The 12,765-nt window shown below is 32.1% G+C and overlaps 1 protein-coding gene across 1 annotated transcript; it reads right to left on the bottom strand.

Moving 5' to 3' along the window:
* Positions 1–448: 448 nt before the first annotated feature.
* On the bottom strand, positions 449–6,584 carry LOC18046406 (proline-rich receptor-like protein kinase PERK3). The gene is made up of 8 exons (XM_006444449.2): positions 6,141–6,584; positions 4,846–5,268; positions 4,308–4,679; positions 3,874–4,086; positions 1,933–2,304; positions 1,531–1,774; positions 1,297–1,444; positions 449–1,126 (listed from the first exon to the last, which is right to left on the bottom strand). Exons 1-8 carry the CDS (start codon positions 6,169–6,171, stop codon positions 749–751), a joined length of 2,181 nt encoding a protein of 726 aa, XP_006444512.1. The 5' UTR covers positions 6,172–6,584; the 3' UTR covers positions 449–748.
* Between the last annotated feature and the right edge of the window lie 6,181 nt (positions 6,585–12,765).

The raw sequence follows: 12,765 nt of genomic DNA on the forward strand, positions 1-12,765 counted from the left end.
TGAGCTACAGCCAAACGAAGTAGAATAGAAAATGATGAAGAAGAGTTTAGACTTTAGACATGTGGTTTGAAATTTGAACTTTGAATTGTGGACTTATGTTATGGATTTACATTTCTGAATGTTTTATTGCTTAAAAATATTGATATTTAGAATTTGTATTTGTTAATGAATGTTTTAGAATCTGGGTATGTATTTGTATTTTGATTTTTTCATTTCTTTTAACCTTATTCACTTATTTAGGTTTAAAAACCGCAACCCAAAAATTTGGCCTCGACCCAGATGCAAAAAAAAAAAAAAGGGGGGGGGGGGGGGGGTCCTTCATATTCGGGTCTTGTACACAAAGAAAATGGTATCCAGTCCGGAACCGAGAGCCGAACCCGGAACCGGACACATATTTAGCCATACCTAAGAGTGGAAATTCTTATAATAGAACGAGACTATAGGGAAAAAATCAATAAAAAACCAGGAAAGCCAATCCCATAAAACAAGCTACAGGAGATATATACAAAATTCCATACAACATGTAGAACCACTGTCTAGGGGAAAACTGAACCGTGGTTCTCCACTAGTTGTAACAAAAGATCATCAGTTGTCCTCACCCGTCACAATTACACAACCTATGAAATCTGTGGAGATAAACAAAATGGAAAAATCCTGTGCGTCATACTTCAATTTGGGGAAATTCCCCACCTTCAGTTTTCTGGCATCAAAAGACTAAGGTTTCTGGTTAACTTACTTTTTTGAGTGTTTATCGACCTTCATGAAGATCTTCAGAGAAAACGGCTGTTCGAGATACATTGTCGTTATCAAAAGCGCTTAAACCAGAGTAAGGACCAGAAGAGAACATTGAAGATGTCCCATCAGAGTCAAATGTAGTTGATGATTGCCTCAGGTTGGCCCGATTGTTGGAAGATGTTAGTGTGGGATCCTGACACTCTATGACACGCTGTACCATTTTAAGTGACTGTACCACTTCACCCATTGTGGGCCTTTGGTTTGCCTCAGGAGCAACACATGCAGCTGCAATGGTGCAAACCCGAATAAAATCTTCCTTTGGATACTTTCCTCCAAGCCTTGGATCAGCTAGCTCTTCCAGCCGATCCTTGTCTCTAAGAATTGGCCTGGCCTGAAAATATAAGCCACTGGTTTAACTTTTTGCCAGATGATTTAGTTAAGTGAAAAACAGAGGTTGTTATCTTTAAAAGAGGCGTAACAGCAATATACCAAAAATTGAACCAACAAAGATCTGTGATGTATAAATATGAGAAGACTGATAATTGATGGTTCTATACTAACCCAAGTGACAAGGTTCTCCTGTCCAGAAGGTTGCGACATATCCACAGGCTTCCTTCCAGTCAGCAACTCCAGAAGGACAACTCCATAGCTGTAAACATCACTTTTTACTAGTAGATGTCCAGTCATAGCATACTCGGGGGCTACATACCTGTCAATGAATTCCATTCAATATTGATACAGAGAGTTTTAAAAGGAATTAAAAAATCATGCATATTACTAGAGAAAGAAACCAACCCAAACGTGCCCATCACCCGAGTTGATAAGTAATTTGTCCTGCCTTCAGGTGCCTGTTTGGCAAGACCAAAATCAGCTACTTTGGCATGAAAGTTATTCTCAAGTAATATATTGGATGCCTTGAAATCTCTGTGAATAACACATGGTTGAGAGTCCTCATGCAGGTATGCGAGTCCTCTTGCAGCATCAAGTGCAATCTTCATTCTGGTTTCCCAATCCAGATGACAATTAACTCCCAGTGGACCTGAGGTAAAACAAAACCATTGAGAACCTTGTATCAGGTAAAAGATATCTAAAAAAGAATTTTATTCCTCAGATGCTCAATATTCTGGCAGGAAAAATCAAGTGAAAAGCACAATATCAAAGATGCCAGCACATCTACCAACAAAGAAAGCAATTTACCATGGAGCCAAGACTCTAAACTTCCATTGGGAACAAGCTCATAACAAAGCAGGTGCTGTGAAGAATCACGGCTGCTATAGTAACCCACAAGTTTCACAAGATTGCGGTGATGCAACCTGCTAAGCATCTCCACTTCCACCAAGAACTCTTTATCCCCTTGTTGCCCTCCACAAGTAAGCCTCTTGATTGCTACAGCTGTACCATCACTCAATACACCCTTGAAAACTCTCCCAAATCCACCCTCTCCTAGTATGCTTGCAGGTTCGAAATTGTTTGTAGCTTCTTTAAGTTCTTCGTAGGCTAGAAATCGTGTACTAGTAGGGTGGGGAAGGGATCCTCCCAAAGTAACTGCATCTGCAGTCCGTGGCTTTGCTGGAAGAGAAACAAGAGAATAAAATGAATAAACAAGTATCAAACTGGTTGTTATGAAACATTTGAACTCTAACAAGTCCTACTTTGTAAACCGCTACTCTTGTCTGTAAGGATAACTTAATGTTTCAAAATAGTTGCTAAACATACCCAACTCCCCTTGATGCAGTTTACAAGCAGCAAACTACAAGATAAGTTATTAAACTCATGATAGGCTTATGCAATATCAACCAATTCCTTGTTCACGGGCGGGGATGATCTTTCTAGTTTGGAATTACATACAATTTCTCTTTCATAGCAAACAATAAAATCCTCTCATCAGCTGATGAAGTGTTCTTAGGCTTATAAGTGTCAAAAAGTAATATATCATGGAGAATTAACAGCGAAAAGTCAAATTTTTCTAGAGTTGACCAGAACTTTGTGAGATGCTACAGAAATGAATGATAAAGGCAATATTGAATTTGTATTTGTTCAAGTAGGCAAAAATTTTGCTGCATACTGAAATCCAGAGCAATACTTGTCCCATTTTCTATGTTTCTAGCATTTTCTAAATATGTTTGAAAAATAATCGAATAATTTTGTTCAATATTAGAGGGATGCCTGGTATGAGGTTTTTCTTTCCCGAGGCTACAATAAATACACAGTTTTGATAACGAATATGAAAGAAGAATCTTTGGCAGCCCATTTTATATAGCTGTAAAGTGAGAGTTTTACTAAATTATATAGTCAATGATTTATCTTATTATCCATTTTTTCTCCACAACATACTACAAAGAGTAGCTATAAAAAGTTAGTCCATGCTTTCACTTCTGCTCACAATTATATGTTGTGCATTAAAAACTAGAGTTCGCAAAATTTGACACGATCTGATTACCTGACACAAGTACAATGCAAATAAATGAGTTTGAGTCATCAAATTTAACACGATTATTAAATGAGCCGGGTTCGGGTCAATGCAATTTTCTTTTTCTTTTTTCATGTCAAGTTAGGGTTAAAGTTATTGCCCCATTTACCCGATTATTAACATGACTATATTTTCTATTCTAAATCAATTTGTAGATTCTTATCAAAACTCAAATATTGAACATAATTCTCTCTTCTTCTTCTTCAATTTTTTTTTGGGGGAGGATGTGTTATGGTGTGAAAATATACGTGATGTTTCACATATAAAATTCTAAACAGATTTAGAACTTCAATAGTGTAAGTGTAAATGCGTAAAAAATTAGTAAACATGTATATATACATATATATGTGTATATACGCGCGCGCGCACACACACACACACACACACACACACACACATGTATATATCTTGTGAAATATATAGATATTAAGCATGTTATTGCGTAACCTATTTATTTTATGTGTCGGGTTAGGGTCTCAATATTTTGTCACGATTATTAAATAGGTCATGTTTGGGTCAACTTAAATTTAACACGACACGAACATGACCTAACAACCCGTTTTAGTAGGTCTAGTAAAAACTATCAACAAAATAACCAGAGAGGTAACACATAGATTAGACCATAGAGAAAGCACAAAAATGCATGGACCTGTATTTAAGACACATACCAGTTTCTTTAGGGGAGGCTTTACTCTTCCTTCCACGGAATGCACAAGAACAAATAATAAGCACAGATATGATGGCAGTGATCAGTAGGCCAGTACCAATACCAAATATAAGAATCAAATTTGAATGTTTCCCTTTATTTGAGGTACTGGATGACGAAGAAGGGGATGCTCGATGTGTTGGTGCTTTCATAGGTGGTGAACTAGCAAGAGGAGCTGCAAAACCAGATGAAAAGCTTTACCGTGGTTCATCAATATAAGTAAAACAAGATTAACATAAATAAAAATCCACCTATAATTTACAAGTAACACAGAGAGAGTTATCAGCGAAATAATAATAATAATTCATCAAATACAAGTGTCCGTCAGCACATTACAAAAAGTCTTGCAATATCAACCATGCTTCTTCCTGATGAATGATCAGAGTGAAATCTTACCCTGAGATGGAGCAGGAGGCTCAAACCAGGTAAAATTAAGGAGCTTGTAGTCACCCACTAATGTAGAGTCGAAATGAACCTTATGTGTGGTAAGAGAAAAATTTATTGCAGAAGCATCACTGGCAGAAAAACTGATTCCCGTATGTGGAGTAATGTCCATTGATATGTTTAATTGTGACAAGCTAAGTACATAAAAGTTGATCAGCTCAATTTGAGAAACTCGCAAACCAAGCTGCGATGCTAATTCTTCTAGAAAAAGATTCCAATTTGGGTTTTGTGATACATTTAAAAGTACAAGGTCGAGCTTTATAGGATACACACAGTGACAACCATGACTTGCTCGTTTCAACACTGTGTCAGGTTTGCAACAATCTGGCAAAATAAGATAAGAACACCAGTGTGAACAAATAATTTGCCATCATTTTTGGTTAGCATATATAATATTGAAACAGAAGGCCAGTGGATCAGCAAGCCTTTCGCTAAAACAATAACAGACAGACAAAAAAGTGATGAAACAATTGCTTAGAATACATCTTACCGGAAGAGTCGGGAGATAGAGGTGGCTCAGCTAAACCAGAAGGAACTGTACCAGTGCTGAACTGTGCTGGTGAAATATTTGCCAAGCCAGCACTGGGAGGCTCTAAGGCACTCCTCTTCATTAATGGTTTGGACAAACTTGAACTAGTAGGAGGTTGCCTAGAAGTAATGTGGGGGCCACAGAAAGGAGGATGAGCGGGAGCACCATGAGGCAACAAATGTTTTCTTCGTGATCTACGAAACAGTGGCAGATTGGCTGGCAGGGGCAGATCAGGAATAGCTGGGGCAACCAAAGGTGCTTGAGATGGAGATACGGATGTTTCCTTGAGTAGATTGTCAGCTAAATTGGCATCAGTGAAGATAACAATGCTACATAAAATGAACAAAATTTCTGGCAACAAATATTGGGCCTTTTTCAATAATCCTGCAATCAATATTTGGAAAATATTCAATTGACCAACACAAATAGAATTTCGCGAAAATAGAGCAACATTAATCAGACTTTTTATATTATCAAGAACATGTTACAATAATTAAACAAACACAGTTCAAGTCCAGGTATGCATGCATACGTCTTTTAACCCAACAAGAGTGAACCATCACATTAATTGTTTTGCCACAAGTTTTCATGTGTGTGCATGTATCAGTTTACGGGGCCTAGAAAATGAAAAAAAAAAAAAGTATAAGAGCTTGCATTAATCATCTGAACTAAAATTAATTTGCTTTCTAAAATAATAGGGATGAAACATGCTACCTGAAGTTTTAATTTCATTTATTCTACTGACATTTCTCTGCAAACAAACAAATTGAGAGACAATAGGTAATATAAACCTTAATTACTATCAAAACTCAGTAGATCGACAGCCTCAACACACCTATGATTAAATATCAAAATAAAAACAGAACCAAGAAAGCAAGGTAAAAGATTCTAAAACTTCTGCGAGGAAGACACTCAGACATACCCAGCAAATGCTCCGCAGCTCAAACAATTAAATCAAGAAATCCTAATTGCTGAGAAATTATTAGAAAGCGCAATAAGTTATGTTCCTAACTCTGAAATTCTACAAACTAAGAATTCAAAATTTTATATTCTAATAGTAACTACCATAATTTAGCAAACCTCAAATTCCAGTTTTTTTAGCTACCGATTCTAATCACTTTTTTGTCTCCTGCAATTTCTTAGCTTCCAAACCAACATTACAAAACAGTGCAATAGCTCAATTTAGGCGAAATAACAAAATGGTAAAGCTCTTATAAAAAAAAAAAATGGTAAAACGTATGAAGATATAAGATTACCGGTGGTATCCGAAACTGTGAGCACCGACATCACCGACGCCGTTGATTAACCCAAATGCTTTAGATCTGTGAGATTTCAAATAAATCAACGGCGAGATCAGACCACACCTAAATGCGCATAAGACACGAAGACAAACGCGAGACTATAAGCACAGCACGTCTCTAACAGCCACTGAAGGAGGATCGAAAGGCCGAGATTTCGCCTTTAAAATAACAACTTTGAGAAAATGACTCAACGCTAAAACTGCCATGATTCACTCAGTTGAAATGAATCCTAGTTTTGAGTTTTGAAGATATTGAGCTAGGAGCTGAGCGAGAGAAATCAATTGAAGCGATATTGTTGGTTTTACTCTGGTTCATGTACTGGAGAAGCTTTTTGGTACAGTAGCAGTAGCCTTGGAGTCTCGGTTTTTGTTTTTGGAAAATATTTTTATTGTTTAATTTTGGTGTTTTAAAATTATTTTTATTTATATTTTGCTTTTCTTTACTTTTGATGTGAGCAGCGAAGAAGCGTACAGGCACAGGCTCTTTAATTATGGCAGCGTGCGCCGTTAACGGAAAAGAACAAATTAAATTAACGGCACCAACACCAAAAGGGAGAAAAAGTGGTCGCTGCTTCGGCAGTTCAGGTGCTTGCAGTGAGTGAGTAGATACGCTGAAGTGGTACCATGTATTTCTTCCGTGGACAGCCAAGAATCTAATATCTAGGCCGTCCGATGTTGCCGGCAGTAGAGCATATACTTTTCCTTAAAAAATATAAAAATAAATCGGATGATAGAAAAGAAAAGAAAAGAAAAGAAAGCAAATCTGCTAAATAAAGACGTTATCGCCTTGTCATGCCCCCAGTTGAGACCACGTAATAATAATAACAATAATAGTGATACGATTTTGGCATGTTTTGATTGGGTAGATTTTATGGAAAAACATTTTTAAGTTTTGGATAAATCTTAAAATAAATCACAGGCAATTACGAACGGGGATACACGGCCCCAGTCCCTTTCGTGTAATTTTAGATTTTATGTTTTATTTACTATTGCTTATAAAATACACAAATTTATATATACACACGCGCGCGCGAATTCACGTGGCACGAGCCACGGCCATGAATCTCGTTGGAGATCGCCACCGAAGCAAAACTTTTAATTAATGACGTTTCGAAAATAAAGTAACGAGGCAGCATATTGGCAAAATATGGAAACAAGTTCCACATGTACGTGTAGATGGCGAGTGGGCAAGAGACGGAAAATGGTAGTTTGCTACACGACAACGATGTCAAATAGTCGCAATACCAACTGAGCAACAACCGATTTTCGAATCGGATTATATTGGGGGCCTCTACGCTACTGTCATTTTCCTGCGCTTCATTCGTCTTGGAGAATTTTCTGTTTTAAGTTTGGTCGTCTTCTAATAAATTAAAAAAAAAAAACCGAAAGAAGTTTGATCGTCTTCGTCTATGGTTATTACTGATATCACAGATGAAAACTTCACGTAATGGATCAACTTGATTAATTGAATCCATCCAGAAAAGTTAAAGAAATTTAAGATCCCTTTAAGTATTCTGATTTTATTTTGAATTTTATATATATATTGGTTAACGAAATAGAGAACTACTAAATATTGTAATCAACGAAACCATGAAATTAAAGCAACGTGTTCTATAAACAAGAGACGTGTCCCCCTTCTGTTATGTGTGAGATTTGGTTGTTCTCCCCCCAATCACATAACCATCAATCAATTCACAACACAAACATGCCAGTGAATTAACATTAAAAAGAAGAGCCATCCTCCAATCAAAAATTAAATGCAGCAAAAATCTTGATAAATTAATAATTTTGAAATTATAAAAAATATATTAATTTATTAAATATTAATTAATCGATAAATTAATAAACTATTAATTCATGAAAATATTTTTATTTTAGAAATTATGATTACGTCTATAGTAATGATTTATCTTGATCTAGTACTTATTATATATTTTTTAATAATAATTAGTTATCTTACATTGGTAATAATAAGATATTTTGTACATTTTTTATTTTTCCATGTCAGAGATAATAGTTCGACTATAAAATCTGTTTCACACAAAGAAATACTCAAAACAATATCACAATAAACAATTTATTGTTTTTAAATGATAATATTGACCAGAATTTCTTTATGAATCATAAAAAGTTAGAGATGATATCAATTTCAAGAAGCAGTCAAACACTCAAAATATATTTTACCAAAATTATATAGACATATTATATGCAGTTAGTTTTAAAATTAGGCAATTCTTAATTTATGTAGTTGATGGGACCTATAGGAAAATAATAATTTTTTTAAATTGTTATTTTATAAATTTATTGAATTATTAATTAACCATCTCAATTCAGGTCTAACAAAATTTATTATTTAATTGTGCTTATTAATTTATTGAATATTAATTCATCGAAATTTTACTGTATGCTAGTCTCTTCAAATATATTTAGGACCAATTTGGTAATGTTGTAATTTTTAAAATAATTATTGTTAGTTGTACTATACAAATACTCAGCTATGAATAGAATAGTTAAATATTAGTTAAAATTTAATTTTAAGAGTATGTAAATTTTAAAAGTAATCGCATGTGTTTGGAAAATCTTAATGTTGAACTGCTATAAGAATATAAATGACTAAAATAGACATAATATTGAATAAAATTTAAAATTTATTTGCACATTTATAAACATATGTATATAATATTTTTAATTTTTTATATATAATATTTGATAGCTAAAATAAATTTTTTAATTTGTTAATTTTATTTTCTAGTCTCATTAGAATTGGTAATAATCATAATCTTTTTAAAATTAATAATTTTATTTCTTAATTGAATAAGGATAATTTTATATTTTTATAATATATTGAGGATATATATAGAATTGTAAATTTTGAAAAACTATTATTTCCTTACTTTTCAAAATTATTATAGGATGAGTGAATTGTAAAAGGAGATTTTTAAAAAAAGTCTACTAAACACTAAAATTAACTTTAAAATTTTCAAAAACTCTTTTGAGCTTCTTAAAACTAATCCGACTTTTAATTATTTTATTATTACTCATGAATAATATGTTAAAGGAAAATAATTACTAGACACACGTCTCCATATCCTCTTGAATTTTATTTTATTTTATTTTACTTATTTATTTGAAAAACCGGAGTGTTCTTACTTATGGCTAGCCAGTGTCGTGATTTACTTGATGCCAATATCGCACGTCCAAGTATGATGTTTGTTTGTCAAGCACCATTGGTGTCAACTATCGTCAGTCGGATCATGTTACCGAGCACCTAAACTTTGTGTAAACTTAATGGCACCTCTATTGGCACCCACGACTTTTCAGCCCACAGCTGATTTTCGTTGGAATAAATAATTTGATCACGACACTGAACAACATTTCTGATATTAGATGTTATTTTGGAATCTTAGAATTTTGCTATTTAGGGTCTTTTAATTTTTTATTTTATTTTAATTAGAGTCAATTATGGTTTGTATTTTAATCTTTTATTTCTATAATAATTGTGATATTAGGTTCTATTTTTAAGTTAACTAATGGAAGTGGATTAACCCTATTATAAATAGAAAGATTTTGTTGTTATCTTCGTAATTTTAATTTCAGCTTCAATTATTGTATAAAAACTCCTCTTTTGTAATTCTCTTTGAGTTATATATCAAAATTTCTTTAGAAGAGTCGTTTGGAATAACACATCATCTAATCATATATCAAAATTTTTTTGGAAGAGTCGTTTGGATTAGCACATCATCTAATCTCACTTAACGTGTTATTAAAAATCTCATTGAATTGTTTAGATTAAAAAGAAATCTAATCACACTTCGATTAGAGAGTAAGTTAATTGTGATGACGTGATCCGGTACTAAAATGACATTTAATGTTTTCTGTACTATTAATTCTGCTTTGTATAAAAGAATGTAAATTATTTCACAACAAAAAGAAGTTTGACCCTATTGTATTGACATATTGGCAATGGAAAGTTGTCACAAAATATACTCCATAACTTCACAACAGATAGAAGTTTGACCTTATATGTGTTGACATATTAGCAACAGAAAGTTGTCACGAGATAAACTAAGACCTCAAGCCTTATTAATGAGAATTTTATTTTTTTAGTCATGTTGGATGCATATTTAAATTATCACCAGTGGACCCCGAGATTTTTGGTCAATTGGATTAAATTATACATCGTGGGGGAGGGGATGAGGAAGACAAGGCTAATGATTGCAGTGCAGTCATAAAATAGTAGCCACAATGGAAGATATGGTTGGATCATCTTCTTTCAGGGCGAGCTAATGCTTAGTGGGTATTTTGGTTTGACATCGATGCATAAACAAGAGTTAAAAAACACATACATTAGATATTACATCAATAATGAACTCGCTCTAAATAAAATATATTTACTCTTACTCTAATAAAACTGCCAAATTGCTTTTTTTTTTATAAGAACAATGATCATTTTTTTATCTTTTTTTTTTTCCTTACCTCTCATTTTTTAATAGGTGGTTAAAACTGAGTTTTGTATTTAGTTTTGACTTTATTTGTAATGAAACTAATTTTTTTACTAGATTATAAAGTTAACGTAAGACAAGAAAAAGATCCTAATTTTTTTAACAAAGCTGTTAACTCTCAATACGAAAGAGTGATTAGGCCCTAAAGGGTATTTTAATTATTTAGAAGAAATTTACTTCGAGACCTATTTTAGAAAAATAAAAAAACTTTATTCTTACATAAAAGTTAAAGAAATTTCTTTTGAGTTAGGTTGGGTATAACCTGGTCCAGCCACCAAGTTGGTCCGTCCTAATAATTATGTTAATAGTATAAAAATTCACACTCCCAATAAAACTTGTTAAAAGATTGCAACGAAGTTATAATATATACTATTTCTATTGCAACTTTGAGTCTGATTTTTGTAATTTAAGGCCAAGATTTAATAATATGATTAAATTGTCAAAGATATTTTATTAAGGCCCAACTATGATTTCAAAGTCCTTAACCCTAAACTAAAACATATGCATTAAAATGACAGTTAAAATGACAGTTAAAATGACAGCTAGCTAACCACATAATTGAAAATTAAAAACGAAAACATATGTATTAAATGAGTTAACCCTCCCTGTTCCTATCAATAAGGATACTTTTTTTTAGAAGAGTAATGATGCATTTATAAAATTGAGATAAAATATAATGGAGTCATTACCTTAATTAGTAACACTCTATTCAATTTTACCTATCACAAGTTTAATAAAATAGTTTTATAGAATGAATGATGCGTTATGTGCATATTATTTTTATTTTTTCATACAAATTTTATATTTTAATTTTTTAGGTATATAATTCCTCATTTTAGATTCTCCAATAGGAAACTCAAAATGTCCCATTAATTAAACAGCTGCTTGAGTGTCATTTTTATTTGTATAAGAGCTAATTTGGTAATATTGTAACTTTTAAAATAATTATTATTAGCTGTGATGTATAAATAATCACCTATAAAAAGAATTAGCTAACTCCTCTCAGTTTTAAAAGTAAGTGTACTTGTTTAATAAATCTTACTCTTAAAGTACTAAAAGAATGGAAATGACTAAATTAGATATAATAATAAATAAAACTAATTTATACACACACACACACACACACACATATATATATATATATATATAATATTTTTTTATTATGTATATCCAATAATTGACAACTAAAATAGATATTTTACATTATTAATTATATTTTTTTAGCTTGTTATCTCAATATAATTGGTAATAGTAATAATCTCTTTAAATTTAGTAATTTTATTTTCTAACTAGTAATGATAATTATCAATTTTTATAATACATATGAAGATATATATGAAATTTATTATGTATAAAATTAATTTTCAAAATTGAAAAGCTATACGTCAGGTGATTTTGCCAAATTGATTTCTAAAGAAATTTATCAAACACAAAAATTAATTTTTAGTTTTTTAAGATCAGTTTTGAGTTTTTCAAAAACAATCTCAAATGGGACCTAAGCAAAGGCGAAGGTAAAGGTGAGCTAACCCGGGCTACTTTTTGAAAAAAAAAATTTATAAATTTATTTTATTAACATTTATAAAAAAATAAAAAAACAAATCTACTATTTGATAATATTTTTCTTATTTACATTATATTTTTATAGTTTTATAATTAGATTTTTGCAGTTTTATGGTTAGATTTTTGTTTATATAGTGTGCTTAATTTCATTTGTATAAAACAAATTTTTTGAGAAGTAAATTTCATTTTTTTTTAAAATCTAGCCCACCCAAAAAAATGATGCTAGCTTCGCCACTAGACCTAAATGTATAATAGTCACTCCCACCACTTCATCAACATCACCATCACCACCAGTCTACCACCACTAGTGCCTATCTTCTTTATTGTCAATCTATCACCTCCATCGATATATGATAAGCTTCAATGTTGAGTTTCTTAAACTTTATAATTAAGTGGAGGGTTTGGTTGTTGTTGATAATATTGGTTTTGATATTATATGAGAATTTAACATTTTGTTTAATTCCAATTCAGGATTTGATTAGGAGTTAATATTTAATTCAAATTATGAATCAATTAAAA

The sequence above is a fragment of the Citrus clementina genome, unplaced genomic scaffold (genome assembly GCF_000493195.1).
Source record: "Citrus clementina cultivar Clemenules unplaced genomic scaffold, Citrus_clementina_v1.0 scaffold_3, whole genome shotgun sequence".
In the NCBI taxonomy this organism is placed as follows: Eukaryota; Viridiplantae; Streptophyta; class Magnoliopsida; order Sapindales; family Rutaceae; genus Citrus; species Citrus x clementina.

Bases quoted from the DNA above. Each gene is read 5' to 3' on its own strand.
- LOC18046406 (XM_006444449.2), bottom strand. From the start codon at position 6,171: ATGTCGGTGCTCACAGTTTCGGATACCACCG. The intron at 5,269-6,140 runs GTAATCTTATAT...TATTGATTGCAG, and splicing joins CACAGTTTCGGATACCACCG to GATTATTGAAAAAGGCCCAA. The intron at 1,445-1,530 runs GTTGGTTTCTTT...ATTCATTGACAG, and splicing joins CGGGTGATGGGCACGTTTGG to GTATGTAGCCCCCGAGTATG.